At 43.3% G+C, this 17,208-nt stretch overlaps 1 protein-coding gene across 4 annotated transcripts in view; it reads left to right on the top strand.

Moving 5' to 3' along the window:
* The window catches only part of LOC111668986 (neuron navigator 1-like), an 87,574-nt gene extending 70,366 nt beyond the window's left edge, over window positions 1–17,208 (top strand). The window contains exons 9-32 of one of the 4 annotated variants that reach the window (XM_087178976.1): window positions 804–1,626; window positions 1,755–2,276; window positions 3,087–3,128; window positions 4,246–4,394; window positions 4,512–4,691; window positions 4,799–4,878; window positions 5,062–5,085; window positions 5,294–5,371; window positions 7,214–7,297; window positions 8,192–8,300; window positions 8,387–8,508; window positions 9,947–10,131; window positions 10,236–10,398; window positions 10,515–10,713; window positions 10,801–10,889; window positions 11,003–11,101; window positions 11,226–11,397; window positions 12,039–12,304; window positions 12,409–12,560; window positions 12,653–12,724; window positions 12,833–13,038; window positions 13,161–13,279; window positions 13,392–13,580; window positions 14,495–17,208. In XM_087178976.1, the coding sequence (XP_087035102.1) occupies window positions 804–1,626; window positions 1,755–2,276; window positions 3,087–3,128; window positions 4,246–4,394; window positions 4,512–4,691; window positions 4,799–4,878; window positions 5,062–5,085; window positions 5,294–5,371; window positions 7,214–7,297; window positions 8,192–8,300; window positions 8,387–8,508; window positions 9,947–10,131; window positions 10,236–10,398; window positions 10,515–10,713; window positions 10,801–10,889; window positions 11,003–11,101; window positions 11,226–11,397; window positions 12,039–12,304; window positions 12,409–12,560; window positions 12,653–12,724; window positions 12,833–13,038; window positions 13,161–13,279; window positions 13,392–13,580; window positions 14,495–14,590 (4,220 nt within the window). In that variant the 3' untranslated portion in view covers window positions 14,591–17,208. Of the gene's footprint in view, window positions 1–803; window positions 1,627–1,754; window positions 2,277–3,086; window positions 3,129–4,245; window positions 4,395–4,511; window positions 4,692–4,798; window positions 4,879–5,061; window positions 5,086–5,293; window positions 5,372–7,210; window positions 7,298–8,191; window positions 8,301–8,386; window positions 8,509–9,946; window positions 10,132–10,235; window positions 10,399–10,514; window positions 10,714–10,800; window positions 10,890–11,002; window positions 11,102–11,225; window positions 11,398–12,038; window positions 12,305–12,408; window positions 12,561–12,652; window positions 12,725–12,832; window positions 13,039–13,160; window positions 13,280–13,391; window positions 13,581–14,494 lie in introns of all 4 variants that reach the window. The other 3 variants (XM_087178977.1, XM_087178978.1, XM_087178979.1) reach the window with 3 other exon arrangements.

Here is a 17,208-nt window from a genome sequence, read left to right on the forward strand (position 1 = left end):
TGCCCCTTTGTGTGTGTATGTGTCTTTTGCGGGTTTATAAATACCCTTAAGTGACTCCAGATGTCCCCAGGCAGCACGCCGGTGGGTCTCATTCAACAGCAGTTCTTTGACTCTGTTAATGTCTTGTATATAAACCTCCCATAACAACTCCCATTAGATACAAATTAAGAGCGTGGGTAGTGTGGACTCGCACTTGTGTGGGTGGTACTTACAGTTCACATGTGTCTAATAGTCTGTTTTTTCTCATAATAACTTCCAAACAAGTCCAATTAATTTGCCAAGAGGGAAATGTACGTAAGTGTACAAAATCACCCCTGTTCCACCAAGTTATCTTTCACTCCGCCCTCTTTCCCCAAAGAGTCTTCAAGAGTGGAGAAATCCAGCTACACTGGGTGTTTCATGCAGTTTTGTGCCCACAGACACGCTTCATGAACGTGAACACCACTTTTCCACAGCCATGTTGCACATGTTAATCTCAGCACTCCACAGCTGTGACACACAGACGTGTACTTACTGGAAAGCCGGAGAAAACTATTTTAGTTCATTGGGATGGAAAAGAGGAGTAACTGCGTGATAACAGTGTGTGTGAGGGTGAAGCTGGCTGTGAGTCTGGTCTACACATGGTCTCTTTGCTCAGACAGGGATATGCTGTTATCAGCTGACAGACAGACCTTGTAGGTGTTGAGATAAGATATCATGTCCTAATATGGCTTGGTTAGTCTCTCTCACCACGAGAGAGTTCAGGAATTAGTCAGTTCATGCTACTCACCAGTGATGTTTTTTTTCCTCCTCTACCTCTCTAGGTACAGTAAAGTCAGATGGGAAGCCCATGGATAAGTCTCGGTTAGCAGTGAAGACTTCAGGTCTTCAGCGCTCCTCTTCTGATGCTGGTAAAGACCACCGGAATGGCACCAGTGGTGGTGAACAACGTAAACCTCCATCCGGCCTGGTCAGGCCCTCAACGGGTGGAAACTTTGGCTTCAAGAAACCCACCACAGCTACCAGTAACGGGACCAACAATGCCAGTATGCACACTGTGATGAGCACAGGTGGCAGTGCCATACCCAGCGGCTCTGCCACTGTGGGGAAGATTCCCAAAACCTCGGGTATTCCTGTCAAACCAGGTGCTGGCGGTGGTGGTGGTGGTGGAGGACGTAAGACAAGTCTGGATGTTTCAAGCAGCGACCACAGTGGTTTTCTGTCGCCTAATGCCAGGACTTCTCTCCAGTACCGCTCTCTGCCTCGTCCTGCCAAGACAAGCACCCTGACTCTAACCCGGCCCAGCTCAGCTCGCCCAGTGAGCACTACCATGGACACAGGCTCTGGACTGATCAAACCCTCCACTACAGCACCCCAGGGCTCGAGGCTCAAAGAACCCGGCTCAGGGCTTAACTCTGGAACAGGGTTGAGTAAGGCAGGGGGTCGTGGCATCCCAAGTCCCAGTCCTGTCAATCAAACAGACAGAGAGAAAGAGAAAGAGAGAGCCAAAGCCAAAGCTGTTGTGTCTGACTCTGAGTGTGGAGGCGTGTCTCTGAAGGGCAGTCCTGCTCAGACCCCCTCAGAGAACGGAGGGAAGCTCCAGGGTCTAAGACCTCCAAGCACTCTGCCCTCACCCAACACACACAGGTACCAAAGTTCATATACTACAGTCTAAAATATACATGCAGTAATTTGTCAACCAATTCCATCACATTCGCATACAAGATGAATTCTGAATATGCATTTGCTTCAACATTGTCTTGTATTGTGTTCAGATTATCTGGGGTACGCAGCCTGGTGAAGCCTCCATCCATGGCCCAGCTCGATAAGCTGAACTCCAACAGCCTGGAGGTCGGGGTACAGGACTCCCTGCCTCCAAAGATTCCCCCCTACTCGAAGCTCCAGGACCTGGCTAGCTCAGCAGGCAGTTCCACTGGCTCCTGCCTGACCCCCAGCCCTGCCCCATTACTCAACGTGAACTCTTCGGCCTGCTTCTCGAGCTCTGGGATAGGGTTGGGGCCCCGGCAGGTCTCTTCACTCGGAGTTGAAGGGAGCGGAGGAAGCACCTCTCCCCTGCTCTACCCTCGTCTGTCTGGGCTGCATCGGAGCATGGAGTCGTTGCCCCTCCAAATGAGTCTGGCTCCAGAGCCCCAGGAGAGGGAGAAGGTTAGAGAGCGGGAGAGTTTGGTGAGAGGCTACACCACCATAGAGTCCAGAGACAAAGAAAGACAGGAAGACAGAGGCCCTCCTGCCAGCTGGAGCTCTGGAAGTAAAGTCACGCTGACTCTCACAGACAGGTGAGTTAAATTATCTTTAGCCATGCATATATTTGAAACCCAATCAGAAAGCGGACATTTTTTTTTTTCATCCATATTCCATTACTACTGCCATGTAGCTCCATCTACTGGTTAGCTGAGGAACTACACCAGCATCATTCATTGTTCAGGGGAGGCACTTTTTTTTCTCACTACAATCACACATTCTCCTCATGTTAAGAGTGGGCAGGTGAAAAGATGATCTATTTGGCATTTAACAACAAAATGCTCTGCATACAGAAAAAGGAGTATTTTTACTACAACGGCATTTATGAAGAGCAAGAAAGAACGCTCATTTACACCTACAAAGATGAGATAGGAATAAATAATGAAGACATAGATTGGTAGAGATGGTTTTATATCATTACCAGCATATATCAGAATATATTTAATAATAAAATTTTAGAGGTAGGCATCTGTGTGTGACAGAATGTGCAATATGAGATGTTTATTGTTTCCCAAATTCTAGAAACATAACATACATTACATAACTATTTGTCGTAATGGAAAGGCTTACTTACATTATGAACTCAAACAACAAGTAAAGGCAACCACTTGGATGCTCACCCATCCATACGTACACACACTCACACACTGAGGGTTCACCAGGCTGTTATTACTACAGGCCTATTATCAGTGTTGTACCGGCCCCACTGACTGAAGTCATAATTACTGGCTGACACCAGCTGTCTGCCAGTCTTACTGTGCCTCTTTGTGCCTGCTGCCTGTTCTTGAGAGTTTAATAACTCCCTGCACCAGTGGTTATATAATGACATTGTTTAATCTCCACAGTTCTCAGAGAGACAGAAACACACTGCCAAAGAAAGGTTTAAGGTAAGTTAAACCTTTAACACACACACACACACGTACTACAGCTCCACGCGTCATACACCAGACCATCAGGCTGGGATTGTTTGACGCCATTTGGGCACAGTCTTTTAATTGCACACATACAGAGATCCCATTGATAAGATCTGTTCTGAATGACAGACTGTGTTAATCCTGCCCTCAGGGCAATTAGACATCATTCCTTTCACTTGTATTCCACAACCCTGCCTTAGTCCCCTCAAAATTGTATCTCATTTGTGTCATACTCGCAGCATTTTGTGTGTCTTTCCACTCCGATACTGGTGCTGTGTATGTAAAGCAGAATTTCACTGGACATCTTCTGAGTAATGTACAGTTTATGCGGTGTAGAGCCATGCAAAGATCTTCCCTGGGACGAGCAGAAAATTATTATTATTGTTTATGTTTATTCTGTATAATAATATAATCTCATATTGAGATATCATTGTGCACATTAGGGCTGTAGCTGATGATTATTTTCCCTATTAGTCATTCTGCTAGTTATTTCCTCAATTAATCATTTATCATTTGAAATAAGTTTCAGACAATAGTGAAATGATTATTATTTCCCAGAGACCAAGGTGACATGTTCAGATTTCATGCTTCATCTGACCAACAGTTCAAAACCCAAAGATATTCATGTTACTATCAAGTAAAACTGATGACAGCAGTAAAGCCTCACATGCTGGAACAACAAAAACAACTAAAACAGATTGGATTGATTGTCAAAATAGAAGATTTATTTTCTGTCGATTGACGTATCGATCAGTTGACTAATTGTTGCGGACATAGTTCACAATTAACACTCTAAACGTATAAATAGTTGATTTTTTTTACAAAACTAGACAATTTCCCAGGGGTTGTATGTGAAGGCTTTACTGCATATGACTGAAAAAGAAATTGTATGGGCTTGACGGATTTTTCAGAACTCTTCTTTCTTTTGACTTTAAACACGATGTTGCCAAATGTCCGCAGAGTGTGCACAGCATTGTACATGGATTTTAATGTATAACAACAAGTCTACAATGAGCGACAGTTTCTTTATTTGCCATTAGTACACAAACTTTTACCACAACATGACTGACTTTGTCCTCTGTCTGTGTAGTTTCAGCGGTGCCTCCCAGGTTGAGGAGGAAGGGAAGGAGAAAGGAGAGAGGAGACACTCTCACACTATTCTCAGTATGACCGATTCGCTCACTCTTCCACTGATGTCCTCACCCACCTCCCTGCCCCGCACCTCTAAGACAAGTCTGGGTATGTATACATCTGAGCGTAGACACACACTCTAATATATATATATACTGAGTTGAAAAGTGCTACTCTTATTTACGGATTGGTGTAATTTCATGTATCGCATCGTTTTCTTACTAGTACCCAGCCCTGTTGGCGGTCCTCCAAGGATGACTCGATCCAACAGCATCCCAACACACGATGCCTCCATGGAGCTGTACGGGGCGTCTCCACTGGGCAGCACACTGTCGCTGGCCGAGCGTCCCCGCAGCATGGGAATGGTTCGCTCCGGATCCTTCAGGGACAAAGAGCCAGATGAAGGTGAGTCCTTTGAGTGATTTTGATATCTGTTATGTAATGTTCTGTTAGGTGTTGTTGGGCAACTCTCTAATTGGTTTATTTTGTTGCTCTTGATTTTTCATTTTCAGTCCATGGTTCTGTACTCTCCCTGGCATCCAACGCCTCGTCGAGCTACTCCTCGGTGAGTGTGGGCGGCATGCAGACTCAGGTAGATACTTTGAATACTTTGAACAGTAAATACTAAAAACAAGACTTTCTCCCTTGGAAACATCTCCTCTCTTCTCTCCTCTTCTCTCCTCTCCTCTCCTCTCCTCTCCTCTCCTCTCCTCTCCTCTCCTCTCCCTCTGTGTCTTATCTAACATCTTGACTTTTATTCCCCCTGCTTCCAAAGGCTGAGGAAAGGATTCAGGGAGAGGTAAGTGTTTTCTTTCCTGCAGTCTCTCCTCCTCTGTTTCATCACTTTCTTTCCTTTCATCCATCCCTCTCATCCCTGTGCTCTGTGGTCGAACAAGTCTTGTTATTCATTTCACGAGCACCATCCACTCTAGTCACTCATGTAATGTCAGCCGTTGTCAGCTTTAATGACCTTTTATAATACAGCATTCTCTTGTTTCTCCTCACAGCAAATCCGCAAGCTGAGGAGAGAGCTGGAGTCGTCCCAGGAGAAGGTGTCTAACCTGACCACACAGCTGACAGCAAACGTATGTAGTGTTTGTGTGCTAACCTCATTAACATGACATGACCACTTGCATAAAGTGCTTTAATAACATGTTTTTCTTTGTAAGTTTCTCGAGATTTCAGATGAAATTCAGATGTATTCATTTAATTTAATGTCTTCAAGTATTCTTAAAGATATATAACACTTTATTTTCCAAGTGCAATTCAACTCTTAAATTTTCCATTGTGCACATCTTCCTAGCAATGAAAATACCTACATACCACCATTGGTAGCTTTGAAATTTCTTTTTTTTTTATGTAAAACACTGAACAAAACAAAAGACAGCCACAGACTGTCAACCATATACTAAAAGCAAGAATGTCTGAAAACAGCAAATTCAGCTTAGATAAGTAAAAAATGATCTGATAAGAAAGCGGAAAAACGCAGCTCCATGCAACCAGACGCTACTGTGTTTGAGTGACATTGTCATGTTATCTTTTAAGCTACAATATGCAACCTTTTACCTCGAGGCAACTGAAGAATTAGTAGTAGCCCCTCCCTCTGATTTTACACCCCAATACTTGTCACTCATCTTGATGAACTGTCCACCTCGATCGCATGAGCCCTGAGGCTGAAGTAACTGATACTCACGCAGACAAGGGATGGCAGGCAAAGAAGGATCAATGTCAGGGTGCCTTTAGCTTTGTTGTTCTTTTGTTTCTTACTGCTCCTTTCATTTGCCTTTTTTTCCCCATGATTAGAAGAATTTTAGTTAAGCTGTTTTAATGTAAAAACAAACAATTGCATTGAACCTCTTTAAGATTAGGTTAGAATACCAGTTTATTGCAGCTGTGGTTGTTTTTTTTTTTGTTTTTTTTTGTTGCCAGTCAGTGGGTTCAGGCCTCAATCCTTTGCCTTTCACTATTTTATCCATTCATCCAAACCTCTTGCTGCCATTCTTCTCACACAAGTCAAGGAATCTACCCTTCATATAAACTAGCATAAAGACACACGGAGAGAGATTTATTATCCAAGCTGTGGTATGTCAGTCATAGATCATTTCTGTGCAGTCTCAGCACATTTCTTATCCGTGCGGGGCCTGAATAATGCTAACCTCCTCCTGAACCTCTCCCCAAGCCACTTAGCTTAGCCACACACACACACACACACACACACACACACACACACACACACACACACACACACACACACACACACACAGGTGCCTCGCCCTTTCTTTCCACTCTGAAAGGTTGTTTCTGAATGACCACCCTGTCAGCGTTTTCATTGGTCCAAGTGCGTGAATACAACACAGGCATTATGCAGTACAAATCAATCGTGTGTGTGTGTGTGTGTGTGTGTGTGTGTCTGTGTGTGTGTGTGTGTGTGTGTGTGTTTTCCCCTGGGATGTTTTTTTCCATATTGTTTGACCTTATTAGGCAAAACATGCACACATCACAGTATAATTAAATTAATGACTGGGCTGTATCCATTATTTTAACGTATTAATACGTTCTAAAAAGAGAATGGAAAGTCATTTTCTTTTCCTCCTCTGAGCTAAAGTGGATGTGTGTGAGAGAGAGATTAGAGAGGAGGAGAATTTTCCCCAGGAGACATCCTTTTCAGCCCTTGTGTGTTATTCAGCTTTTTAACACCCTGTGTACAAGGAATGAAAGTCAAAGCAGATGTAAAATGTGTTCCTGAATAGGTGTGAAGTTCTAGCCAGTCTCCATGTGCTTTCTGATGTTCTTTCAGAATCAATAATGATAAAAAAAAAAGGATCAGTACATTTATATCCTGCTAGTTTCCTGTTACAAATATACATATATAAAGGGTCTGCTTGTGTTTTTAATCTTGAATTTATGCTTTTTCTTTTTCCAAGCAGGCAAATCTGGTGGCTGCATTTGAGCAAAGTTTGGCATTGATGACAACTCGGCTTCAGAGTCTGTCAATAAGCCATGAGCAGAAGGTAACACCACCCAACACAGCCGCACTTTCAAATACACACAAAACTGAATTCCAGCTGCATGCCACCATTTGTGCACAACGTGTGAGCAGTGAGCTCAGGGGAGGCAGCGTTTGTGCAAACATGCAGCGAGGTGACTTTGATCACAGCTTGCAGCGAGGAGCTAAATGTAGGTGAGAGGCCGAGGCTGCAGTTACACAGGGAGGGTTTATGTGAGAAAAGGAAAGCGGATCAATGAAAAAACAAAAAAAAGACATTCATTTTGGGCTGAAGAATGAGCTCAAAGTGCAAAACATCTGCACGTTGATTCACAGCAAACATCACATTCCTGCATTCTTCTTCCTTTGTATCGTTTTGGTGCGAATAAACTGATCGGTGCCTGAGGCGATGTTCAGTGTGTATTTGTGTGAGTGAGTGTGTGTGTGTGTGTGTGTGTGTGTGTGTGTGTGTGTGTGTGTGTGTGTGTGTGTGTAGAAGTGAGGAGTCTCTCTCAGTGCTTCATGCTTTGCTGCTCCCACTGAAAGCCCCGTCTAGACCGCTCCAGAAAGTCTTTGTTGTCCGTGCCAGCGCACTGACCTGTGCAGCTCAGCCTGGAGCACGGGCTCTTTAACCTTGAGGAGATGGGCCCGGTGGCTCCATTTATAGTGGAGTGGGATCGACTTTAGTGCACAATAAGCGGCACAGAGAGGCTCAGCTGTTCTGGACTCTTTGTCCTTTTGAACTGTTAACATCGTGACGGAGGTCAAGCCCATGACCTTGTACTGCGGGTTTGAGTTGCAGTGCTTGACTAAAGCATCAGGCAGTAGTACGCCCTAAAAAATGATGAAACTTTTAAACCAGTCTGCATCTTTAAAATCTAAATTCAGTCAGTCATTTATTAATTTAATGTTTGTGCAGGATTCAGAGCTGCTGGAGCTGCGGGAGACCATCGAGTCTCTGAAGGCCAGGAATGAAGAGGCCCAGGCTGTCATACATGGAGCTTTAAACACCCCAGATAACATGAAAGGTTTGGAGATTTACCAGCTGATGCTGTTTCTTCCGCCTCTCTGCACATCTGCCAGTGTTTTGATGTTGACTATTCTTGTTTTCCAGACCTGCGAATTCGACGTCAGAACTCATGTGAGAGCATCTCGAGTCTTAACAGCCTGACCAGTATGTCGAGCATTGGCAGCTTGAAGGACCAAGATGCCAAGAAGAAGAAGAAAAAGAGCTGGGTAAGGATGAATGCACTCTGCTTGTGATGCAGTGTTTTACTCTCACAGCCTGGTGTGTGTCTGTGTTCAGTCTGTTCTCCTTCATGATAATGACAAAGCAGCATGGAAAATAAAGTATGACCAGTCTTTTCCTCCTCTGTGTTGTGTTATTTTGCTGTTTTAGGTCTTTGAGGTGAGTGCTGTCATTGTGTCCCTATAAAGCCTCAATAAGTCTCTGTTATAAAGCATGATGGGCCATCTAAAACTTCAACATAATATTCAAGTACCTTCCATCTCTGCTGATTCAATGCCTAGGCTACTGATTGGCTGCCTGTTCTGTCATTATTCAGATTGAATGTATGGTTGTAATTCAGTTAAAAGTGGCAATCAGTAGACACGATCTTCCACTAAAGGTGGTTTTTCGGTTTTCAGTTATTTTTTCCTTCATTTACACCATTTATTTATTGTGTATTTTATCCTTCAGTTGAAAATATGTGCAGGCAGTATCTGGACCAACATCCAGCTTGACCACTTAACCCTTACTCACCCAGGTTCTAATGACGTATATAAAGATGGACAACACATCTCCTCCCACTGTATAGAAAGATAGAGGCCAAAATATCCCAGATACGGCCACTGCCATCTTTTGCTGGTGACCTCATTTGGAGCCATATTCTCGGCCAGTGGAGCCACAGAATTGATCGACCCAAATCATGACGATATGCTCCCGTTTTATAGCATCAGCGTGATAAGGACACCTAAAATGACAGAAACCGTCTTTGGGAAAAAAAAAAAATGTTTTTGATGTGTTTTGATTTGTTAATTTTGCCCATGTCCCATTTGCTAACATGGAAGGGGCGGGATTTATGACCTATACTGCAGCCAGCCATCCGGGGGCCAATTGTGATGTTTTGGCTTCACTACTGGGGAACTGTCATGTCATCCATCTTTATATACAGTCATTGTTGGGAACTAAATCTGCAAACACATATACTGACAGTAACTGTGGCCTGTTTTCAGATAATGACTGAAAGGAATAGTTTGTCATTTTGGAAATTCGTTTTCTAGTTTAAAGTTTATATCACTCATATATTGGTCCATTAGATATTAAGTTATCATCAGCAGATGGTTAGCTTAGCTTAGCATAACCACTGGAAACGGGGGATAAAGGTATCCCGGCTCTCTCCAAAGGTAACAAAATCTGCACCAATGAAGCTCATTACATTTTTGTTTGTTTAAGCCACACAAAAATCAGGTTGCGGTTAGCATTGAGTTACATGCTGTAAAAAAACTTTTAAAAAAGACAAACTATTCCTGTATGTTTAGCATGTGTCAAATTAACAATCCTAACACATCGTCTTTGAAATAAATCACACATCACAATCAACCACTGAATATAAGCTCAAAAGTCTGTCTGTCTCTCTCTTCCTCCTTCACCCTGGCCCCTCTCTCTATGTAGCTGCGGAGCTCCTTCAACAAGGCATTTAGCATTAAGAAAGGCTCCAAAACCTACTCAGACATCGAGGAAATTGCCACACCGGATTCCTCAGCTCCCAATTCCCCAAAGATGCCTCATGAGGGGGGAGAAGGAGGGGAGAACGAGCTCTCATCCCTCAAAACCTCAGCTTCTGCCACCTCCTCTGTGTAAGTATCTAAACACCTTACTCGAGCTCTCAGCTCAGCATTAAAATAGCAAGTTTAGTCTTCACGGGTGTCTGGTCCTGATGTGCGCATCCTGTCTCCTCCAGCATCATGGAGACTACAGAAGAGGGGGACAATGAGGAGACTGCGGTATCAGATCTACGCTCAGAACTCTGGGTGAAAGAGAGGGAACTGACGGACATCCGACTGGAGGCCTTAAACTCCGCCCACCAGCTGGAGCAGCTCAGAGAAGCCATGAACAACATGCAGGTTTGTTTTGCCTTTATGTGCATGTTCAGTATAAGTATATATCCGAAAGATATGTAGGAACGATATTGTATTTGTGTGGAAATATAACTAAAGTTTTTACTGGCCCATGTTCTTAGTCAACGGTGGAGAACTTGAAGGCAGAGAATGACCATTTGAAAACAGGAAGTCAGCTCAATCTCCCAGGTTCTGGTCCCACCTCCTCCACCTCCCAGCCTTCAGGCCTGGCCTCTCTCTTGGGGCCCTCGCTGAGGCAGCCAATGAGCATGTCCCTCACCAAGTCCTTCAGCCTCAGTCTGAATGACTGTAAAGATCCAGGTAAGAGACAAACAGAACCTTCTCCGATATGTGATATGTATGAAGAAGTTATATGTCATTCATCCCCTGTTTCTTCCTCTCTTTCAGACGTGTCTCCAGTTGAAATGCTGAGTGTTTCCTCCCAGCGGGATGAGGTGACTGCACGAGTAGTGGTCCGGATTGGAGATCAACCAGAGGTAAACACTGAACACCATCAGCTACAATAACTAATAACTAACTAAAGTCATTGGCTTTAAATTGAACCGTTTGGAAACTGTGAACTCTTTCTTTCCCCCCTCTGTGTCTGTAGGACAGTAAACAGCAGCAGGAGTATTACTTGGGCTCAGTGCCCGTCAATGCAAGGACTGACTGGGCCTGTCTCGACTCTCTCATAGCTAAGATCTTCAAAGTAAGTCTGTAATCATCCTCTTTCACTGTGTAGACATTTGTAACAAATAGTTTAGCTGTGATTTGATAGATCGTAAATCACATTTTAACTTTGGTAATTTGAATTCTTTTTCTCTTCTGTTCAGGACTATCTAACTCAAGTGGACCCGACAGCCAGCCTGGGTCTGTCCTGTGATTCGCTGCATACTTACCAGCTGACCCAAGGAGGGCAGAGGGTGATAGGAGGGGACAAACCTCAAGCCTCACCATATCGTTGTCTCAGCAGTGGTTCAGCTCGAATATTTGTCACCTTGAAAGGTTAGTGAGTGTCCATATTGTCTAATTGGCAAATATTGTCAAACATTTTGATTTGGTTTATTCAAAAGCTTCTAAGCAGCCACTTGTTTCAATCACTTTGCTATTACAAATCAACAATCATCATGGTTTTGTCAAAATTTGGTGAACTTCTCCTGGTAATGCAGGTGCATGCAGGTGTGATTTAAGATCATCTGACATCCTGAAGAGTCAGCTGTTGAAATAAATAAAAAGGAAATCGAACACAGAAGACATTGTGAAAATGATTCTCAGGATTTGTTCATGTCTTGCATTAAAAAAGTTTCCTGTTTGGGAACCTCTTTTTCAAAACGGTCCCTGCATTGCCTTGTGATGGAAACTCGACTTTGACTTTTTGATGTTAATTCTGATGTATTATGTACCTCAAGCACATTTCAAGTTGGGTATAAGCTGGGCTGTTGGCCCAGATGGTAGGAAATCAAATTAAAAAAACATAAAGGATCCTTTGGACAAGGTGATTGTAAATTATATACAGAATCTGCATAAAACCATCTACATGATGTTTTATCTATATATTGTGTCCTGCTTTACACATTTTAAAGCATTCAAAAAAAAAACCTTGCTCCCCCTCGCCCCCTCTCCTGTGTCTTTCTGCCTCTCTTTAGGTCTTAGAGAAAAATGTGTTGACTCACTGGTGTTTGAGACTCTGATTCCTAAGCCCATGATGCTGCACTACATCAGCCTGCTGCTGAAGCACAGGCGTCTGGTTCTGTCTGGGCCCAGTGGGACAGGAAAGACTTACCTAGCTCAGCGTCTGGCCCACTACCTCCTGCAGCGCAGCCGCACCGACTCGTCTGAGGCCGACCACGAGACCTGTGTCCTGGGTCGCAGCGCCGCTGTCACCTTCAACATGCACCGTCAGTCGCAGAAGGTAGCACATGAGGATTATTTTGAAGTCTCTTTTATCATAAACAGTTCTTAATACTGATTGATACACTCTGAAAATGATACATTCACCTTTCTTTGTTGTCACAGGATCTGCAGTTGTATCTGTCCAACCTGGCGAATCAGATTGACAGAGAGAGTGGAGGAGAGATGCCACTGGTTGTTATCATAGATGACATCAGTGATTCTGCAGCCATCACTGAGCTTGTTAACGGAGCGCTCACCTGCAAGTATCACAAATGGTGAGTCGATTCAAACAATTACAGTATTTCACATAAGAGTTCAAATAAGATTTGGCTCATGATTTACATCATTTCCTCTGTTGATGTTTCAGTCCATACATCATTGGCACGACTAATCAGCCAGTGAAGATGTCATCCAACCACGGACTGCACCTCAGCTTCAGGTGGGCACCAAGCCAGAAAGTGTTTACAATGCCTCCTCTGACTTTGAAACACTATTAAATACAAAAATGAAGGTAACAAAAAGTGATATTTCTTGCATATGTTCACAGGATGGTGATGTTCTCCAACAACGTGGAACCAGCAAATGGGTTCCTGCTGAGGTACCTGCACCGTAAAGCTGTGGAGGCCTACCAGGAGGAGGAGAAGGACTCCACATGCCACCAAGCTCTCCTCCGCGTACTCGACTGGGTCCCTCAACTCTGGTACCACCTCCACGCGTTTCTGGAGAAACACAGCACTTCAGACTTCCTTATAGGTGAGATACAGAGGACGCAGGGTCAGTAAAGGTAGACAACAGGGAACAGGAGGGATAGCTGGATCTGTAACAGTGAGAAATAACTCAGGAAAGCAGTTAAAAGAAATTTCTGCCTCCCCCAGGTCCCTGCTTCTTCCTGTCCTGCCCAGTATCAGTGGCAGAGTTCAGGCAGTGGTTTATTGACCTGTGGAACCACTCCATCATACCGTACCTCCAAGAGGGAGCCAAAGACGGCATCAAGGTGAGCACAGACACAGACATCCTGCAGAGTGCAACATTAATGGTGACAACAAGAAGTCACCTCCTTCACTCTTGACATGTTGTTTCACATACGTTTCAATCTGTTCCCTCAGGTCCACGGGCAGAAGGCAGTATGGGAGGATCCAGTGGAGTGGGTGAGAGGCACCCTACCTTGGCCCAATGCACAGCAAGACCAGTCCAGACTCTTTCACCTACCTCCCCCCAGCATAGGTGCAGCCAGTGAGGAGAAGAAGCCCCCCAAAGATACACCTCCACCCAGCACACTGGAGTCAGACCCGCTGGTGAGTTTCTCTTGAGATGGGTGACAAGTTAAGGGCCGAGAAAATTCACTGAGAAATAATTCTGATAATAGACTAAGAGGATTATAGGCACTGAGCAGTCAAACTGTGTTCTTATTTACTAAAAGACTGCACCACAGGTTAAATGAAAGAAGAACAGAACCACACACACAGTTTGTATTTTAAGGTGTTCCTGTTCAGCGGCAAAAAAAAACCAAAAAAAAAAACAGCGAGAGGGAACTGAAACTGACAGAAATAACAGCTGTTAACTGTAGACTGACCACTGCAGCTGAGGAAATTAGGTCTTAACCTTCATTAAAAAGCTGGTGTAAAATGTGCAGCACTGTTTTATCAGACACACACACACACACACACACAGGATGAGAGACTATAACCTGGTAAAAACAGCGAGCGAAAGAAAAACAGTTTCCCACAGTGACCGATATATATATATGTTCCTCTTGAGCTTTAATGGTTCACATCAGCTCCAGAACAGCGCAAAATAAAAGAAGCAGCCAGTAAGGTTTTACCAGAAAATGTCCCACATTGATTTGTCAATTTGACAATCTGGTATTTTCTCACATACAGCCTTTTCTTGTGAGACGAATACACGCTCACAGTTCCAAAAGTGTCTTCTCTTAAACCAGTATTTAAAGTTCCCTTTGGACTCTGGAAAATAATAATTGGCAGTTGTCGCTATTTTTTGACATTTCATGAGCCAAAAGATTATCTCAATTATCATAGAAACATTTGGCATGTTAATGGATAACAGAATGAATCATTAGTTGTCATAACACTTAAGTTTGAAATGCATTTCAAGAAATATGTCATCCATGCCAAGCCAAATCTAACCCTGGAAGACAAAACATGTCTGTTAATCCGCAGTTTGACTCACTCTGCCTCTCTGTCTCCACCAGATGGCCATGCTGCTGAAGCTGCAGGAGTCGGCCAACTACATCGAGTCTCCAGAGCGGGACGGCAGTCTGGATCCCAGTCTGCAGGCTACACTCTGAGGATAACATCTGACTGTCAGTCGAGCTATGGAACTATGGACTCTTTATTACGGCTGACACAGCGAATGCAGTCCCAATGAGACTTTAAAGACTCGATAATGAACTTAACTGTGTGCTCAGTGAGCAGTTACAAAGCTAAATGTAAAGGATCTAGAGAGAGAGAGTGAATATGGACGAAGGGTTTGCTCTGCCCTGGTATTACAACATTGGAAAGACAATTCAACTGCTTTCATAGGAAGCTGTGATGATCATGTCAGGGAAAGATATTGATTTGTCTCTTCTCTGCCCCCAGTTTGTCCCAGATAGGTTATTGTTGAATCTGCAAGTGCATGGTAACCGGAATAGTATGATGCAAAATATTACCTATAATCCTACTGATCAAGACCCATTTGTTCCCTTTTCTTTTGTTTGTGTTTGACTGCCACAACTTTCACTACAACTATTGGTGCTTACTGGTTTTTCTTAGAAGGCACGTGCTTCATTTCCGAATGAAATTCACCTCAGAAGTAAAAGAGTCTGATTTCCCCAAAAGTCAGAGCATCACTCAACAACAGCCAAAAAATGCACTTTATTTTCTACACGTGGTAATTGGATTTAAGGCGGCTGTGTCAGTGACGGTGCATCAAATGGGGGGGTCGGACTATCAGTTTGGCCAAATCATTAGCAGTTCATTAAAAATTCCTCTAGATGGCAGCATCCAGTAACTCCTGCCTCAGTGCCCTCCTGGTGTGCTTTTCGTCTTATCAAAGGTGCTCGGTAAAATATAACAGACACTCAGTAACACAACAACAAAAATTGCCTTGAATGTTTTCTTTCTTTTCTTTTCGGTGCAGCCGTTGAGTCATAGGCGGAGCAAGTGTCACACCTGTGAAGGTGTAGGAGTAACATGCATGGGTGAATGATGAATTGAAAAATGAATCAGTTTCAGGGTCAGTCTGTGCAGTAAAATGTCATCGTTAGTTGACTCAGTAGCCAAGTGGTTTACTCCAGTAAATACACTGATCCTAACCACAGACATTGACCCTAGACTCAACATAGTGTATTTTAAACACACAAGAGAAAACTCAAAAACTGCTTGTTTATCTAGTCTGCCAAAACGGCCTACCATTTCTGGCTGTGCTTGCTTCTATCCTGTATTTAGATATCAGTTTTAAAACACAAACCTATCTTGTGATTGCTGAAGATACAGCTTTGAAAATCTTGATTTTGTAGGTTTTTATACTGAGTCACTGAGCATCTGCATACAATTATCATAGTATATATATACGCACCCAACATTATCAGCAAGAGCAGACAGCGTAGATGAGTACTTCCGTCGTCACTGTTTCATTTCTCATTCATAATCTTACTGGAGGAAGAAGGTGAACATGAGTGAAAAAATCTGCCATCGAGCGATAAGAAAATGTACAAAAACCATTTCCTTCCTCATTGCATTTGCTCTCTATATCTTTTCATAAGGGTTTTGAATGGTATGAACTGGTTGAATCTCAATTTCAAGTGGCTTCCTCTCATTTCTTTCCTTCATTCTTTTGCACATAATATATGATAGAAAGTACTAGATTACAACGAGTATTTATTGCTCACATCCTGACTGTTCATATGAAGGAAATCAGCAAAAAAAAAAAAAAAAAAGGTGTGTTAAAGGAGGAAGCTGTAGGTAGTAGAGATACACTTAAACCTCTTAGCTCTGTGCCCCTTGACCCTGAAGTACCTCAGACTGCCATATTCTGTCCAGATGTTCCTCTACTTTTCAAGCAGCCGAGTGCTGGTGGAAAGTAGAGACATGATGCCTAAGTCTTATCTGTGCCTGAAACACAATTTGGCCTAAAGCTGCTTTCGAGCTGCTTTAATCTACCACACGAAGGCCTCGATTCACTTCCTCTCACCTACTCTGATGTCACTTAAATGTCGTCACCTTGATGCCCCCGCATTTGGGTGGGGAGTGGGTTATTGATTTGGGCCTATTGCTGGTAGTTAAGGTAACGTGTGTGTCAGTTAACTCTGCAGTAGATGAGAATGTGTATCATGAGTGTGTGTGATTTGACACCATCTACATAAACTTCAAGTGTGAAAGACTGGACATCTTTGAGACAGTTGCCTGCGAGTGGGAAGCAGCATAAGAACAGATATTAGCCTGGAGATGTAATGTGGATGCATGTATCCCTTGTGTGCTCCCAAAGTTTTGCTTCATTGGACCTACCACACTTAAACCTTATCACGGGAGGGATTTTTAATAACTGGATATCTTCCTTTTTTGCATTGTTCTTAAGGGCAGACATTTGTTGTTTTGTTTTTTTTCTTATGCAAATATTTGTAAAGGTTTCTTTCTCTTTTGTACATGACATCACTATTGTAAACACTGTAAATAGTCAGTGCATCTGCGACAACAATCACAAAAAAAAAAAGAAAAAAGTAGAGGTCTAAGAGAAGGCATGGCTCCTGTATGCAGAAAACGGGCGTTCTCAGTGGTTTTATTGTCTTCCTCCAATAGGAAGGAGCACTTGGCTTAAAAGAGGACCTAATAATGGTTGTATGGCATGTCTCTATAACCACATCAAATCCCATATGTCTAACATTGAGCAATGGACACAATAAAATCATGCCATTCTTCACATCAC

Source organism: Seriola lalandi, unplaced genomic scaffold (assembly GCF_002814215.2).
Source record: "Seriola lalandi dorsalis isolate HSWRI2012SDOR001 ecotype SW California unplaced genomic scaffold, Sedor1 jcf7180002054767, whole genome shotgun sequence".
NCBI classification, from domain to species: Eukaryota; Metazoa; Chordata; class Actinopteri; order Carangiformes; family Carangidae; genus Seriola; species Seriola lalandi.